Source organism: Eucyclogobius newberryi, unplaced genomic scaffold (genome assembly GCF_026437365.1).
Source record: "Eucyclogobius newberryi isolate DKJ021-1_F unplaced genomic scaffold, fEucNew1.0.hap1 SCAF_3, whole genome shotgun sequence".
NCBI classification, from domain to species: Eukaryota; Metazoa; Chordata; class Actinopteri; order Gobiiformes; family Gobiidae; genus Eucyclogobius; species Eucyclogobius newberryi.
In genome coordinates this window covers 16839613-16858190 of record NW_027315945.1, presented here as the reverse complement: position 1 = coordinate 16858190, position 18578 = coordinate 16839613, and the positions used below count along the sequence as shown (strand labels likewise).

Genomic DNA, 18578 nt, shown 5'->3' with positions numbered 1-18578 from the left:
AATTGTACTTCCACTCCCGAATGCACGGCTGTCTCACCTCTGTCTCTGCTTCTTTCTGCTGACAAATTTACACAACACTGCAACTCCTGCTCTGATAAGCCAGCTCAGAGATTATGCATATACAGCTTTAAACTGCTGTTGTTTGTCTTATGAGTTAACTCTAAAAGACCGAACTAAAATGCTACTAAAATGACAGAAAATGTGTAACTAACGAGCCATGGCACTCCCTATATAAAAATGAAATGCATCATATCTATGTATATAACTGCCTTTTTACTTGAACACATTTTCATCATTCTGTCCCTGGCCCTTGCATAGATCTTCACAAGCACAAATGATATGGTATCTTGCTCGTACAGTATAGTTCTGTATATTTTAAAGGTGGTTAACCAATGCGCTCAGTAATCAGCCTTGGACTTCTGTGTCAAAACACGCCAGCCTCCGCTTTGGTCCCTTTTTTCCCCCCATTCTCCGCGTCCAAACGCCCGTGAGGGTTTGAAATGAAGGCCAAATCCCTCCTCCGACTCGACACCAATAAGAACGCTGTGCGCTTTTCGGAGTCGCCTCCCTCTGCGCGCGCTCGTGCCTCCGCTGCGGTGGTCCTCTTCTGTCCCGGGCAGCATCACTCACTCTCGGACCCACAGCACCGGACTCGACACAAACATCTACCCGGGACTATGTTGCTACACAAACTGGTACGGTAAGACTCCGTGTTTGAACGCTACAATGAACGGTGAGCTTTGCCGTGCGTAAAACGCGCGTAAAAGTAGAATCTATGTTTCAAATGTATTTCTGATTGATGTGTTTTTAATGGGAACCAAACGGATTTATTCTCCGGATATCTCCTCCTTCCTTCCTTCCTTCCCCTGCTGTCGTGCATTTGCAGAACAATTGTGGATGCATTTCAAACGGGGACGATTTGTCAAAGTCAGTGATTGTTATGCGCTCGCGGGTGGTCTCTTGTCTCTTTGAACTACACATGTAACGCAAAAAAGAGACAAAAAACACATTTAAGTCACTATTATCACGTTCATAGAGCATAACAAGCATTTAGACATTATAATCCATTAATAACAATCAGGTGATCTTCCCTCTAATCGTTTTTTTTATATGTTTCAGCTCGTCTTGATCCTGTCTTTTGTTTGTGGCTCTGAAGTGTCTTTGGGATTTGTGTATGACCGGCCAAGACGCTCAGGAGAGGACTCTTCCCGGGGAGACTGTGAGTACAGCAGTAAGCTTAATTGGCTACTGATTGAAATCTGTCCTCAAATGGCTTGACCTCAACGCACCTCAGTGCCATAAAGTGTCCTTGGAAACATACATGGCAACCAGCTGCATCTCCAGCTGTTTCTGGCAGTCTTGCACATGGCATTTTGGATCAGTGGAGTGTACTTACAAGATCAGAGAACAGTTCTGTGTTTCTTCTCTATTTTAAGAGTTAAGGCTTGTTTATTGGAGAGTATTTATTGCAAGCAACACAAATCCAAGTTGGGCAAAGCAGGTAAAGGCAGTCCAACTACATTAGGCCTATGTTTTTACAGCATTTCCAAGTCACAGTTGCACTCTTGGATTTATTATTTTGGCATTGTGAGCCCCACATTCGTGACATATTTTTGTGAGGTAGTTACAAGATTCTTGCCAGTAATACACACTAGAGTCATGTAACTGAGGAAACAAAGACGTGTTTTCTCTCACTCACGTTCCTCAGCATGGTTTTGTTTTTACACAGTATCAGTGGTGTCAAGCATGCTGTGGAGTTAGTTTTGCCACATGGGTATGTGTCTCTAAGCAATAGTTTATCACTGAAATCAGTAGATGTGACTATGTAAGAGCAATGTGACTCTCTCACTTACACCATTGTCAGATAGGATTGACTATTCTTTTGCCGCCATGTGGGGGCTGCAAATTATTCAAAACCTTTATAAGATAACATATAGGATTCGAAGCTCAATTTACAGTATGTTGCTGTACATCTACACGAGGGGTGTATATTGCCTGTGGCTCAAAGGCATAACCTTAACAGCAAGATAAATGATCGTGATTTTTGTGCGTTCACAAACTCTTGAGGTCCTGATTCATGTGTCGAACCCAAGTCAGAAGGCTCCACGCATCAATCTGGCATGAGCCAGGTTACCAAAGCAGCCCTCTGACCAATTGACCCAAAAGTACTTTCACTGCAGTTTTTTTCTGTTCTGTACAACAATAACATCACCTTGCGTTGAGATGGAGACCTAAAATCAATATTCCATGTCTTATTAAAGATAAAGTGGTTCAATTAAAGGTGTATTGGCTGCAATTCAAATCTGAATGACTCACTGTGTTGTCCATCGACCTGTGGCCCTTTCAATATGAGGCCCTTAGTGAAAAAAGTTTGGACACCCCTGTTCTAGACCTTTTAGTCACAGGCTTAAGTCCAGGTTTTGGCCTCTATACTTTGCAAGATTGGAGAGACTGTGGTGATCTGTGCAAATAAAGTTTTATATTTTAGACTTCCATGTGCATCCGTGAAGGATACTGTATGTAGCATTGTTAAAATGTCTTCAAAATATTTGCTCTAAATTAACCAAATGAACACATAACTGGTGTTAAAAGAGCTAGTGCGTCTTATTATTGACTCAAGGCAGAGCAGCAACGCAGTTGCTGTCCCTCGTCCAATCAGAAGCACCCAGTCACAGTGACCTGTTGTACCCCCTCCTCTCCTCCTCTGGCTCAAACTCATTTCAAATGCGTTGGCAGATTCTTCATATAGAAAATAAGCCTAGCAAATAAACTAGCAAATTCACTAGTGGAACATGTGGAAACTCAGATCTCATCTTAATTACTCTTAACTCGTGTTTTGGGGAGCAATTTTGAGTCAAGATTTTGGACATGTCACTTCGGTTGACATTGAAGTGATTCATTGCACCTGAAGCTCACATGGGGTTGAATTAGTTTAAAAATCTACACTTATTTTTTTGGCTCAAATGTTGGAAGTGGACCACTGCTAAGGCATGTCCTACGCATAGTTGGCCAAGACACATCCACAGCAGTCCAAAATACACTTCACCGAGCCCGAAATGCAGCGGGAGTGCGGAGGAGAACCAAAGTGAACATGCATGTTGTGAACAGCTTTCACACATTAGGGTCATTTTATATCACAATTTATTTAATTAAGGACTCCACACAATTTGGTTGCCATTGCAATTTATTTCTGGAAAGAATTTAACCAATGGCTTGAATGATCTCTAAAATTGTTAGTGTTTTTACTAATGCCAACTTATGACTCACCTTAAATCAATAGAGCGTATGACTTTGGACCAATGTCATACATACTGTACAAAGGGAACTTGAGGGAACGTTTTATAATCCTATAAAACAGTAATATGATTTTATAATTCTATTTGAAACTGAACCAGTATGAGGAGCACACTGGTTTCAAATACACACAGATTTCCGGCTAATCTGTAGTTAGCAGTTCCAGTGTCTTTTACATTGTATATGAATGAATCCTCCCCACAAGGCATCTTTACTCAGTCTTTCACAAACCCCACACAACCACACTGGCTGTCATCCTCACTTTAGCTTTGGTAACTGATCTACAATGACAATATTTGTTCAAACAATAATTGAAGGTCTCTAAACTTCACCAGTACCTCTTCAAAAGTTAACAAGATCCCCTTTTTATTTACTGCAATGTAATCCCCACTCTTAATAGCTCATTTCACCTTAAATGTTTAAGTTATCACAGCCATTGCATAACCTGTGTTGATACTCGTTCCACATCACGCCCCACTCCCATGGCGACGTCGCAAGCCTAACCCAGCAAAAGAGCCCATTGATGCTAAGTGACGCTTTGACACACACTGTTCTACCTGCTGTGCCAGTGGGCTTTGCTGCACAAAATAAATGAAAGAGTCCACACCTCATATAGAGCTGCATATGTGTCCGCACAGGAACTGCTGGCATCCTCTAGTTTTCTCAAGAGTGTTTTTTTTTCACCCAGTCGCTCAGACAAGGAGCGTGTTGTAGTGAAAAGTTCAGTCCGTCTCGTGCTCAGGATGTCTTCAGTTAAAGCTGGTGGGCCAAGCGCTCACACACTTGGGGGGCCCGTGCCAGAATGGGCCAGTGTCTATCTCCCGTCTCCTCCCCTGGGACAAAAGAGGCATAGTTTTGTTTTAGTGTAACGTGAGCGTTCCGTAGTGAGTGAACATTAGCACGGGGAGATCCCACCCGCAGATTTGGGTTTGGTTTTCTTACGCTTATTAACAGCTCACCGGCTCGTACTGTACTGCCTGTATCAGATTGCTCTCGTTTGTGCAATCGGGCCACCACAAAGCCAGGCTGTGTTAGCCATCTACTTTTGCATTGGGTCAGGGGAATACTTTAATTTCCTTTGAGAAACCCAGCTTGGTGGCTACAATCGCTACAGTTACTTTTGATATTATTATTGCGCCAATGGTTTGAGATGACACAACCTCCTCACGTGTTTTGAAAATCCGTTCCAGATGGAGTTTTTGTCAGGAAAGTCGCACCAAAATTACGATTTGTCCACGACTAGCATTAGCACCATCATTGCGCCCTTGAGCAAAGCACTTCATACACTGTACCTGTATGAATGAGTTTGGAGTTGTGGTTATGTCGTGTTTGGAGAAGCCGTATGAATACATAACTGGTTTCATCATGAAATTAATACTGATTCAACGATACTGGCTAATAAAATCAAATCGAAGATTGAGTTTAATGAACAATCCCAGCCCTAATTCGTAAACGCACACATTTCAAATTAGTATAACTTTTTTTTTTTACCTATATTCCAAGCGACAAATGTGCCTCTTAAAAAAGTTTATCTATTCAATGTACCTCCACACCCGGATGTTAACTTTGCATTTGTCCCACAGCGCGGACATCTCCCTACAACCCCTCGTCTGGGTCCTGTAAGAACCGGTGTTTTGAGCTGGTGGAGTTGGACCCTCCGACCTGTCGCTGTGATAACCTCTGTAAGACTTACCACAGCTGCTGCTCCGATTTCGACCAGCTCTGCCTCAGGACCGGTAAGGAACACAAGTACATACACACGTTTTGCTTTATCCATCATGTTTGAGACAACGTAGTAGAAAATGTATGCTCTTTCAGATATTTTTGCACCTAAATTGCAATGGGTTGTTTTAACATTCTATAAAACATAACCTCTACATGAGAGACACTGTTTTTGACGGAAATAACTAAACTAAAACTTACCAAAAAATAATTGAATAAAATAAAGTTTTTAATGAATAATAAATTTTTGCTTTTTTTTGTTGCACTGAAAAACATGCATCCTTAAAGGTTGAATGGACGATTTTTTTGGCCCAAATCTTATTTCCTCGTGGCGTGGACTGCCGATTTGTCCTGCCACGTATCAATCATAAGATGCACCTACCGCTCACCTGCAGCCGCGTGTGGCTCGTCCCCACGTTTTCGCGTGTCTAAGCGCATGGATCTATCATAATATAGTTCCCTCAGTGTACGGGACAAAATGAAGACGGAGAAAGACAGTTCGAGCTGACTCAGAAGAGACGGAAATCTACGGGAGACGAGAGATGCGATGCGCTCCGTTGCGCTAATAAACAAACGCACGTGTGTGTTGTATCAGTCCACACGGGGGAGTGCGCATGCGCACTTCCGCCTGCGTTCTCAAATCGCCGAAAAATTGTCCATTGCGCCTTTAATGTGAGTGGGTTTGCATCTCCACAAACCTGACGCGTACCTGGCAAGAGGAGGATCCCCTTGAAATACTTTTCACTTTGCTGTAATATTCCACATTATTGCATAAAACATATCTATATCTTTCTATTTCCACCCCAGAAAGTCCTCTCAACAGACAAACACGCGAGTGAGTTTGAATAGTGCTTACACTTTTTGAAGCCGCTCTAAAAAACAATTTCCCCTGTGCTTGATCGTGCTGACAGAGAAGACGTTGCACTTTGTGCTTCTTTTTTTGGGTGACATGTAATTACAGAGATATTAACCATAAACCAGGGCAAAACATCTGCCTTTTGACCGTTACAGGACATTTCCACCACAGACTTCTAACTGCACTCCACCTCATTTCTAAACTACGAGCAGTTAAGAATATTATGATGTCATGTGAACGGACCCACAACCTACATTTTTCCTTTGCACAGTGTGTAAACAAATGCTGTGCTTTAATCTTGAATATATATTTGGAACTCACAATATTAGTATGCCATTTCCTTCTCAATCTACTTAATGATATATAGTAAATCACATTTTCCTTGCATATGCCGTGTATTTCCCATTTTGACTGTGCTGCATCTCCTTGTCCCTCAGTGTTGATCTGTCAGCACTTCCCTCCTGCTATTCCCAGTGTTGGTGGTCTGAGCCTGGTGGTCTATGGCTTACCACCGCTTTGCCACTCTCTCCCCCTCTGCCCAAAAACTACGTTAGACGCATATTTGGTTTTACCCCGACATTGAATACTGGCTAGTGATCACAAATGACCTTTTGAATAAATATTTTACCATACACCACATATATATATTGTTTATTCCCACACTGAAGCTATGGTAAAACGGAGATGCCAAACCACTAACATTAAAATATCAAATCTAATTTATGCGAGTGTGGTTTCACTATTAGAAAAATGATCCAGTTGACATGAATTTTGGAACTCAATACATCTTGACTGTGGATTTTTGTGGCCGTTAATACTTATTTATTGAACCTATGCTGACATTTTGTAGAGGGAGGATATGAGTGCAGTAAAGACCGTTGTGGAGAGACGCGGAATGAGCAGCGCGCCTGTCACTGCTCTGACGACTGTTTGGCCAAAGGAGACTGCTGTACGAACTACAAGGCCCAATGCAGAGGTCAGCCACGCCTCTCATTTGAGCTGATATTTCAAACATGTGTATTCAACTGTTTGTTTCTATGGAGATGTCATTGCTTTCCTGTATGGCATTAAACTTACCTATCTTGCATTTACTCAATACAACTCTCCATGGAGATATGTTTAATGCCATTTATAGGCAAAGCATTAAGGTAGACCTTCCCCCAGAAAAGTTACATCGTGCATTTTTAATTTGAGCTTAATACATCTTATTTGGTTTAATTGCGCTCACATTCCTGGTTTGGACCCAGTTTAGTCCTGTTCTCGTCCTGGTTAAGTCTTGCTCTTTTTTAGGTCTAGTTACGGGTTTTGTCCTACTTTAGTCCCAATTTTAATGTGTTGTGTTTGCACAAATGTAAATGCACCACTCAAGACATTTTAACTTCAACAAAATATGATCTCAAATCAGCTCTGAACGCTCTTTTTATATTGCCAATAGGGGGTGAGTTTACATCTTTATCTTATCTCTAGCCTAAACCTTTTAAAAGTGGGGTGTTTTTGTTTTATAGAGCATTACTTTATTATACTCCATTTGTCTATATCTGTTAAATGTCTTGGATTTCTAATGATGCTTATATCACAGAGCATTATGTAGGCCTAGGCTTTCTCTCTGTTAAGCAATCTTTTGACTTTTTAGGTGACACGTCGTGGCTGCAGGACAACTGTGAGGAGATCAAGAGTCCCGAATGTCCAGCGGGGTACGTTCACAACAAGTTACAAACGACACATGTTTATATGCGTTTGTAATTGGGTTTATTTGTGCAGGTTTACACGTCCACCGCTCATTATGCTGTCAGTGGACGGATTCAGAGCGTCATACATGAAGAGAGGAAGCGCCGTCATACCCAACATCGAGAAACTGAGTAAGAACACATCACTGATCATTCATATTATTGTTCATTTGACTCATTTTTTAAGAAGTGTGTGTTGTTTTTTAGGGACTTGTGGAACCCATGCCCCTTACATGAGACCAGTTTACCCAACCAAAACCTTCCCAAACCTGTACTCACTCGCCACTGTATGTAACTGTATTTTAATTACACACTATTCATTGTAGCCATGAACATGCACAAAACCGTTGAGCTAAGAGACTCAAAATTTGCTAACTCGCCCACAAAATGCTATTTTGTGCAATTTTGCTAAATGCATAAAATAACAAACAATGTTGACCTGATGAGATGCTATAAGTTGTTTTAAATAATATCCTCGTGTCTAGGGCCTCTATCCGGAGTCTCATGGTATTATTGGCAACTCTATGTACGACCCCGTGTTTGATGCCACTTTCACTCTGAGGAGCCGCGAGAAGCTCAATCATCGCTGGTGGGGAGGGCAGCCTGTGAGTGGATGCACTTTATTAACTATGCAAAATCAATATATACCAATGTTGTGATTGTTCTCCCTTCGTGCATGTTTGAGCTTGAACTTGCGTCTGTCTCCTATTAATGAAACATGCAGGACGCACCAATGGAAAATATAAAATTAAAATCACCGCTCCCTTCTGTGAACTGTAGCTCTGCACCGTTAGGGCCGTCTGCAGGGAACCACGCCCTTTATTGTGATAGTGTTTGCGGTCACTTATTCTAAAAGGTCAGGCGGAAATCAGAGTCATATTTTTGTTTTGTGTTTTCTTTTATTTTCTCTCATTATTGCAATTTGAAATGATCCACGGGCGTCGCTGATTATAATATCAGACAAAAGCATATTATGTCGTATGTTTTAAATGTCATGCTGATATTTATATAAGGAAATCTGCCTGGTTATATATTTTCTGCAAATGTATCCCATAATACTCTACTATATTAATCATCTAATCCTGCTGGTTCTTAATAATATCTGAGCGTGGGAACTTAAGTCTAGCTTTTGCTGATTTACAGTTGCTGTAACCAAAACGACTCATTTAGAGCTTGTCTTTCATTCCGTCCAGTTCTTTCCCACACGCCCACACAACCGGGATCACCTCCTGGTTTACTGCTCTCCACAACCTCCCTGTCTTTCCCACACTTACAGGATTAGTTTTGTGGAATTACCACTTACAAGTGTATCAGTACAAGTTGTGTTTGATAAAGTTATGCTGTTTTGCTTTAGATCTGGATTACAGCGGTCAAGCAAGGAGTGAAGGCCGCCAGCTTCTTCTGGCCAGTGTAAGTCATATATATATATATATATATATATATATATATATATATATATATATATATATATATATATATATATATATATATATATATATATATATATATATATATATATATATATATATATATATATATATATATATATATATATATATATATATATATGTTATTTTGTACTTATCGGAAGGAACTGCTACTGACCACAAACAAGTACAAACCTGATTTACAAACACTAGGACTGTGGATCACATCTGACTCAGCATTCTATCAAACTACCTTCATGTCCTCTTTCACTGCACCCTTAGTTCTTCTATTCCACTATGTCGCCAGTGAAATCTCTATTGTAGCATCCGGAGTGTTTAATTAATCACAAACCCTTTCCCATAGTTCCAAATCATCCTCAATTGACTCAAAACTTTGTGGAGCCACACAGCGTGACATGACATTAGAAATCATATAAATAATCAGAAACTTCAACCACATATTTTGAGCTATATAATTACAAACTATACTATGCGTTTGGCTGATGCATGGATTAGAATTGTTGTTGAGGTGTAAATGTATTTGCAGTGATAAATATGTTATACTGACTGATCATATAACTTGCACAGCACTGTTGGAATACTTCAGCGTTTGTTTAGGCCGTACACAGCAGTGTTGTACCTTGCAGGTGTTTTCACTTACTTTTCCTTTGGGCAGAGTCTGTGTGTGGCCAGGGTTAGATTGATGGACTTTGCTGGATCACTTAGTGTCGGACACTGTGTACTTAGAATTTTAAACGTAGCTTTGGTCGATCAACAACAAGTTTAAAAGAAAACATTTGCAGCAAAGTTTGATCTCTATTTTTATTACACATTTGTACATGTAGTTGAGTTGAAATTAGGTTTCTGCTCAACGGAACATCTATAAAATCAAAAGAGACAATGTCTTGTTTGAACGATTTCCAACAAGCAGTTAAGTGACAACATTAATAATATTTTGTGTAGGAGCAGTGTGACTGGACCACCCTGTTGCACAAATGCACAAACCTTGTACCTTTTTTAAATGATTATTAATCCAATCATAGGTAATCATAGGCTCACAGTGCTGCACTTATATTCTTTGTTTTGGTTGGTTTGAAATGGCTGACTTTGGCATCTCTCTTTAGATTTTGGATGAGTTACCGGCAAAGAAACAAAAAGCTCTCAGTTTATCAGCAAAACCCACGGGAGCAGCAGTTTACTGCTGACATGGTGGGAAGAAGATTAGGTCATATAAGAATGTGTGGTCATATACAGCACCGTTTCTTAATGGTAAAATTAAGTTACCAGAAAATGTGACCACCCATTATCCTTCAACTGGCTTCTGCTTGTTTTTAGAATTTTACACTCACAATTATGTCTGATCGCCTGCAGAGGTGTCAGTGACCCTTCTGAACTTTTGAATTCATGTTTAGAGCAAAGAACTCTAAGCATATACCGGTAGTTTATGCATAATATACTATAAAGTATGGGTTAAGATCTGCTCCACGTTTCAAAGTGATGACATCTTTTACATGCAATACAGGTCAGGTTTTTGAATTTAAAATAACTACCATAACATACTGTATGAGTGGACTGAGCACCAAGATTCATGTTCATTTATTTTTACACTGGAGAGCAACAACATACAGAAAAAAATACAATAAATCATACATCAACTAATCAAAAGTACTCCCATCATGGGCAGATTTGAAAAGGATATAAGTGTGATATTTAATTAGTAAAATAGACAAGAAAAAATACTGTAGTACTTAGAATACATGATGTGATATAAGATAATGTGCAAACAGACAACTTGTTCACCTCATCAAATCAAATCAAATCAATTTATTTTTGTAAGGCCCAAAATCACAACAACAGTTGCCTCTGAGGGCCACAGGGAGAAATGAATCAACAATGTCTGTGGTGGCGATGAAGTCAGACAATGTCTGTGGTGGCGATGAAGTCAGACAATGTCTGTGGTGGCGAGGGACGATGTCCCAGGGTCCTCTGTCCTTAGACTCTCCTTCTCGGCCATGAGAGCATCAGCATCAAAGCTCTTTCTCTGTCACTAAATCGTCTTAGTGTGAAGAGCTTTGCTGTAGAACAAGTCCGATCATGTTCCCACTACACGCTCTAGTCCATCTGACACAGAGCACCCACATTTATCAAGAGCGGCAGGCGCACAGAGGGGCTTTGATGGAGCCTGGTTCAGTTGTGTGCTGAGCTGGAGCGTGTGGCGTAGTGTTTTCTCTGCAGTTAGGCCTGTTTACACTCCGCTGGACTCCTCTGTGAGCCGGGGTCGCAGACGTGCCCCTGCATTCAACCTAAGTGTGGTTTACTCTGCTTACCATGCACTTGGCACCAGGAGATAAGACTTAAAGAGCCCTGAAGGTCAAATATGACTACTTCAAAAAGGTTCCCATGGTGCTTTCATGTGTTGTTTGAATAGATTTGGTTCATGTGACATATCACAACTAAATCCTAGAGAGCCCATATAGTTTCAATTGTGTCCCTCATAACTATTACACTATCAAAATGTTCTCTTGACCAGGTTCTTCTTTGACAGCAAAAAAATATCTAATACTAAATAGTTTTACATTAGTATAAAAAGGTTGTGACATTATTGAACGTACAAGCACGTACAGACTTGACCAAGGACCAAAGGCATCCAGGTTGTCTGGGGGGAAAATACATTTTCTGTGAATGCTCGTAGAGTTATAATCTCATGCAGTCTATTTGAAATTATGCTTCAAATGCTGTTGAAGCTGATTATTTTAACCTGGCAATGTAGTTCCATCGCCAATTAGTGGTGTGTTTGCAAACAAACCTGGGCTTGTATTGAATGGATTGATTTCATGGCTCAGTCATCCAAAAGAGATCCTTGGTCTGAATATCTCAGAGCTTTCTGGTCTCTTCACTTCCACCATTTTGACTACGAGAAAAGCCTATAACATAAAATACATCCAGAGTGAGTGAGGTAAATAACTCAGACATGTGAACGTGGTGACACATACGCTGCGTGCCGACGTGGAGCCACAGCTCGCCTCCTCCGCGCCCCCCTCGAGGCCTCACTCCTGGGTCTGATGGTTGACAGCTGTGGGCCGGTGACAACCAGCAGCCTGGTTGGTGGCCTCATCATAACAGCCAGTACACAAGCAGCTTTTAGACGCCAAAGGACTTACAAAACGGGGGAAGGCTTTAAACCTGTTTAAATCTATACACGCAACTTCACTTTACAAGGCTCGTAAAAATCTATTTGGTTAATGACCCCTTAATTCGTGAATAGGTTCTCAAATTATATAGAATACTTCAAAGGTTCTCTGTAGTTGTTGTTTTCTTTTTTTGGGTGTTATCCTGCTTTAAACTTGTTGTAGCCATATTCTGGATTAGATTAATTTCATGGAGCTAGTTGGCTAACTTGATGTTTTCTGTACTTTAGAGTCATCCCGCTGGAGAGGAGGATTCTGACCATGCTGCAGTGGCTCCACCTCCCTGATGGGGAAAGGTAAACTCACTTCTCTCACTTCTGTTTACTCTTGGTTTACACTGCGTGACTCACTGCAATAAAAATGTTCCTGCCGTGGTTATGATTTGTTTGCTACACTAGAAGCTGGTTTGCATAATTTGTAAACGTGGTGCTTTATGAGATGTGCTTTAAAGGGCGTCTAGTTCAAATTTTAAAATTGTTGTAATAATATTTCATAGATAGAAGCCAATAAGTAGTAAGAGACACAGTGACAACTTTTTTCATAATTTTGTTTTAGGCCTTATGTTTATGCCATGCACTCGGAGCAGCCGGACACATATGGGCACAAAATGGGACCACTGAGTGCAGAAGTGGGTGTCACATTTCACATTTTACACATTCAGATGGTAATTATTATTGAAGGGCAAATGTTTTGTTTTTGTATTTGTTTCAGCTGAGCAACCCTCTGAGAATGATTGACCGAATCGTGGGCCAGCTCATGAATGGACTCAAACAGATGAAACTGCATCGATGCGTCAACGTCATCCTGGTGGGGGACCATGGTAAAGAGTTACTAACCTTGTTTTGACTGCATGAGTCAGACCAATTGTTGCTGGCTTCCTGCTGTATTGGCCCAAAGTAGTACTTTGTGATACAAACCTAATGCTAATGTTCCTAGACTTATTAAAGGTGTGGTGTTCATCAAACCTATGTCAAATGCAGCATTTTGAATGATTCACGTCATTTTCATGTTGTCTGTTTGGACACTTCTGGTCTAGTGCTCTGCTGATTTGGCAAAACAAGGCTTGATAGTGACATTCCCCATGACTAACTGTCAAACTCCAAACAATTTTGTAATTCCAGCTCATTATTGCTACATGATTTAGAAAAGGCATTCCAAAAAAATCACATGATCTGATCTAATTCTACAGAAGTGAATTGTTTCTCCTTTTGTGTGCTCAGGTATGGAGGAAGCCCACTGCGAGCGCACCGAGTTCCTCAGTAACTACATGAATCACGTGGATGACATCATTCTCATCCCAGGCTCTTTAGGCCGGATACGCTCCAGACATCCCAACAACGTCAAGTGTAAGAATCGGACAAGCTTTTTCTTTATCTCCACTCCACAGTAAAAGATGCCAACACATCTCATGCTACATAATGGAAACTTTGTTTTTTGTTCTTTAAACTTTTCTCTTTATGCACTTTTTGTCCCATTATTCCTTGTACCAACAGTAGATCATCTTGTTCTATAATCCACATCTTTAATATTGTTTTTATTGCTGTTGCATTGTCTTTTTCTACAGATGACCCCAAGGCAATTGTTGCAAATTTGACCGTAAGTTCAAAGATTATATTCTGTCGTACGCTTGCTACGTCCCTTTTAAAATCCTAACAAGTGGACTTTCTTTTTGCAGTGTAAGAAGGGAGAGCAGCACTTTAAGCCTTACTTGAAGCAGCACCTGCCTAAGAGACTGCACTACGCCAACAACCGGCGCATAGAAGACATTCATCTGCTGGTGGATAGGAAGTGGCATGTGGCCAGGTACCGAGCCAGAACTATGCATTTACAGTATGTGTGTATATGTATATGTGATATTGTGGACCCCTGGGCTGAGGCATTAAGGAGGAATGTTATGGAAGGCCCACTGCTCGCTCGCCTAAAAGAATGTGTCCATATGTGATTCTGGCTTTGTTAACTCACGTCTAAGGCAATTGAATAACATTTTCAAGATCTATTTTTATATTAGAACTATGTTTATGCTGGATTCTCAAATGGCCACAATGACTAAGATAGGCAAGTACAGAACACCAGTGTGATCCAGAGAAAACACTGCCTGCTGCTTTAGACTTAAGGGTATTCTAAGTATAGTTAACATACAGCTTGCAATCTAAAAAAATGAATGCTTCATAAATGTAGTGAAAACATGTTAGCTTTCACATGTTGTGGAAGTCTGTGCCCTAAATCCCCCACACAACACTCGTGCTGAAACGTAAATGAGATGCTAATGTCGGCGCTGACAGCTGTTTGATGCAGAGCAGTCAGAGGTCCTCAGCGGTGATTCAGTGACAAATTAAGCCATGAAGTCACCTACAGTCAAAACAAACCTTCTGCGCTGACCGCGCGGAGGCTACACATGGCTTTAGCTGCTCCAGCCGTGGGAGAGCTACTATCGCCAGTCTACCAAGTTCACAAACATGTAGGCCTCAAAATGAAAAGCATCTTTGAGGGCCCTTTGCTGATGGACAGACGGGATAATTGTTGGCACCAGAGCTGTGAGCGGTGTCAGGGTGTCAGAGTTTGTGCTGTACCTTGCTTTTACATTAGTCTAGTGGACAGTGAAATAAAACATTCAAGTCGGAGCAGCTAATTTACATTTTTAACATGCTTGCGGGTTGGCCCCTGCGCGTGTACGTTCACACAGTGCAGACAGAGGGGCACACATCCACAAGTATCAGTGGAAGTAGTGTTTAAATGGACACTTAATAAAAAATGGCTGTTTTTCAATTAGTTTGCTGCGGGAAAGTGAAGGAGCGGGTTGTCCACTGGACGCAGAGTAAACACAGACAGTCCTCCACTTGACTTTATCTGCAGTTTAGATGGCCAACTGTCCACTCAGGACTACCAAACTGAAACTGTGGAGTGATGCAATCAGAATCAGGAAATACTAAACCACACATATCTGTAGTGGCTTGAACTTGACTAACTGTAATCATTAATTATATACATTAATTAGACACATTTTAGACTGAAATACTACTACTTTTTTTGTTGTTACTTCTTCTTTTTCACACTGTGACTTTACAGGAGGGCCCCTGAAGTGAAGCGCCACTGTGGTTTCCATGGTGATCATGGATATGACAATAAGATCAACAGTATGCAGGTAATGTATTCCTACTTAGGTCTTCTGTCCATTAACCATTAAGTCTCCATGTAATTATTATTATCTATTTTCTTCAGACAATTTTCTTGGGATATGGACCCACATTTAAATTCAAAACTAAAGTCCCCGTTTTTGAAAATATAGAACTTTACAACGTCATGTGTGGTAAGTGTAAACTTTGTTGGTTAGTGGTTTGTTGATAATATTCTTACAAATTGATCGATAAAGCTGGAGATGCTCACACCTGTCAGTATGAGATTCCTTTCATTTATTTATATATATTATATCTATTGGTTTAGTCCAAGCACTGCACCAGATTATAACCAAATAAACTTGTATCCATAGTCCTCTTGGGCTTTTCTACATCTTAAATGATTTATGTACTGCTCTTTCTCAGATTTACTGGGACTAAAACCTGCCCCAAATAACGGCACCCACGGGAGCCTGAACCACCTGCTGCGGAGTCCTTCATTTAGGCCCCTGGTCCCGGAGGAGGTGTCCCGACCCACTACCTCTGCTCTAGTTTTGGGCGGGACAGACGACTTGGGCTGCAACTGTGACGAAAAGGTCAGCCCTGAAGACCTGCCGGCCGGGGAGCGCCTGTTTCATACACATACACTAGTTTCTGCTCATGCTCGTGAGGACATTATAGAGAAACTAAAGGTATCTGTGTGTCCCTGGTTTGTCTACATTCCACTTGAAATAAGAGCAGTTAATACTCCTGTAGCACTTTAGTCCAAACTGTAATCAAGGGATGAAACATTTAACATGAACTACATCTGGACATCTTGTGTTTAAAGATACATTTTTGTTAATAGTTGCTTAATTTTACTGACAACTTTATTGGTTTTAGTTTCAATTAGTGCCATTGCTTTATTCCAAGCATAGTATTTAAAGTGGACATGTGTGTTATAACTGTGTTTCCTCATTATTTGTTTGCTCAGAGTTGTATTTTAATTGATTCAGGCATGTTTGAGTAATACGGTATTGTTATTTTATAGTGCTCATGATACATTTTAATACTCTGTCTGGCTGTTTAAAGTTTTCTAGAAAGGTTGTTGAAATGACTAGTCAGCATATTTCCAAATAGCTTCCTGTATAACTCCAATTGGCTCTGGTCTCAGTACAGCGCCCTCTACAGTAATTACAGCTGAATGGTTTTATTTGACACATGTCAGAGCCCCTTAGGAACAGTTAGCACCTGAACAAAGACACAGCAGTATAACAGACCTGTGCTGGTTCTGGATTTGAGCCAGTCCTGCACACTGCTCCTCTGTGCACGGCCCTAACATGTGGTTCTGCTTTCACCCTCCGAATACTTCAAGAACTCATGAGGGGGTAGCGCTGTATTAAGCATCAGGTTTAGCTTGACTTTTGACAGAACTGACTTTATTACAGCCGTAACAATGCAGTGGAGTTCAATTAGAACAGTCCTGTTTGGCTTAAAAATATGAGTCTTCACTTTTATTTCACACATTTAAATTTCCTTAGAATAAACACGGCCTCGTGAACAATGCATTATAATTGTACTGTAAAGAAATTATCTTAATTAAGCATAGGATGTCTTATTGCTTAGGTCTATTGTCCATGAAATCACTCTTATGTTGAAAAGCCAATAGTTTTGTGGCCTGGTCAGCCTGGTCACTCATGCACACATACTTTGGCATTTCTTTGCTTTCTATTGGAGTCTATTCACCTTTTGAATAGTTTTATCTATCAGTTTTTTATACTTGTTGTCAAATTCTCAACTGTCACATCTTTATGCACCACAATATTTTCCTGTGTACAAAAAGTGAATAGACCTCAGCTTTGCTTTGCCATGTTTGATCTATACATCTATAATGCATTTCTGATTCCCATGTGGATCTCTGTCATGAGATTGTTTCAATCTCCGATCTCTTTGCAGTTGCGTGTAAAAAGTAGAGGCCAGAGAGGTTTGAAAGTGACCCTTGTACGAGGCTATAACCTGGAGTCACTCTGGCTCTGTCTCTTACAGAACAAAGTGGAGGAGCTAAACCAACGCCTGCGGCAAGCAATGGACGGTCAGTCTCCTCTGCTGTAGATGAAAAATGTATATACCACACTCTGAATCTGAAAAGCTATCCAACCTTCCTGTGTTTCTGTGATAAACTAACTGAAATTGAGGAATTGGGAAATAGCTCTGTTTTATATTAACAGTTTTTTGTGCATATGATTTTCAGACAGCAGAAACCTCCCCTTTGGTCGCCCTGCAGTATTGTATCGGACCAAGTACTCCATTCTCCATCACAGTGACTACATCAGTGGATATAGCGAGTTCTTGTCTATGCCTCTATGGACTTCATACACTGTTGGCAAACAGGTTAGTAAGGTCCCTTTAAAACAACTATGCAACCCACACTGTCATAGAGTAATGGCAACCATCCTAATCTCTTTCTGTTTTGAGAATGGAGTTGATAATAGTGCTACTATGGATATATGGATATATATATATATATATATATATATATATATATATATATATATATATATATATCTATCTATCTATCTATCTATCTATCTATCTATCTATCTATCTATCTATCTATCTATCTATCTATCTATATCTATATCTATATCTATATCTATATCTATATCTATATCTATATCTATATCTATCTATCTATCTATCTATCTATCTATCTATCTATCTATCTATCTATCTATCTATCTATCTATCTATCTATCTATCTATCTATATATATATATATATATATATATATATATATATATATATATATATATATATATATATATATATATATATATATATATATCTATATCTATATCTATATCTATATCTATATATATATCTATATCTATATCTATATCTATATCTATATCTATATCTATATCTATCTATATCTATATATATCTATATATATATATATATCTATATCTATATATATATATATATATATATATATATATATAAAATAACGAATACAACCAGATTCAACCAGGCAAAAACAATAAGTTTTACTCAATTTACAGTATTAATGTCTGTGACTCTTGACTCTCCAGGTAGAGTTATTACCCCTCCCAGATGCCTTATCCAACTGTGTCCGGCCTGATACAAGGGTCCCTCCGGCCTACAGTCAGTCCTGCACAAACTACAGAGCAGACAAACAGATCACATATGCCTTTGTCTACCCACCACGTACGTCCACTCAAATTGGGCAAATCATTTTGCATGTCATCCTA

The 18578-nt window shown here is 40.0% G+C and overlaps 1 protein-coding gene across 3 annotated transcripts in view; it reads left to right on the top strand.

The window, feature by feature from the left end:
* Positions 1 to 475: 475 nt before the first annotated feature.
* Positions 476 to 18578, top strand: part of enpp2 (ectonucleotide pyrophosphatase/phosphodiesterase 2) — a 19505-nt gene continuing 1402 nt past the window's right edge. Inside the window, exons 1-21 of one of the 3 annotated variants that reach the window (XM_072460907.1) lie at positions 476 to 695; positions 1120 to 1219; positions 4878 to 5030; positions 6723 to 6848; positions 7506 to 7566; positions 7634 to 7731; positions 7807 to 7886; positions 8085 to 8204; positions 8954 to 9009; positions 12445 to 12510; positions 12770 to 12842; positions 12926 to 13034; positions 13435 to 13560; positions 13779 to 13810; positions 13890 to 14017; positions 15281 to 15356; positions 15434 to 15521; positions 15754 to 16019; positions 17263 to 17398; positions 17558 to 17697; positions 18399 to 18534. In XM_072460907.1, coding sequence (XP_072317008.1) covers positions 501 to 695; positions 1120 to 1219; positions 4878 to 5030; positions 6723 to 6848; positions 7506 to 7566; positions 7634 to 7731; positions 7807 to 7886; positions 8085 to 8204; positions 8954 to 9009; positions 12445 to 12510; positions 12770 to 12842; positions 12926 to 13034; positions 13435 to 13560; positions 13779 to 13810; positions 13890 to 14017; positions 15281 to 15356; positions 15434 to 15521; positions 15754 to 16019; positions 17263 to 17398; positions 17558 to 17697; positions 18399 to 18534 — 2365 coding nt within the window. In that variant the 5' untranslated portion in view covers positions 476 to 500. The remainder of the gene's footprint in view (positions 696 to 1119; positions 1220 to 4877; positions 5031 to 6722; positions 6849 to 7505; positions 7567 to 7633; positions 7732 to 7806; positions 7887 to 8084; positions 8205 to 8953; positions 9010 to 12444; positions 12511 to 12769; positions 12843 to 12925; positions 13035 to 13434; positions 13561 to 13778; positions 13811 to 13889; positions 14018 to 15280; positions 15357 to 15433; positions 15522 to 15753; positions 16020 to 17262; positions 17399 to 17557; positions 17698 to 18398; positions 18535 to 18578) is intronic. The other 2 variants (XM_072460909.1, XM_072460908.1) reach the window with 2 other exon arrangements.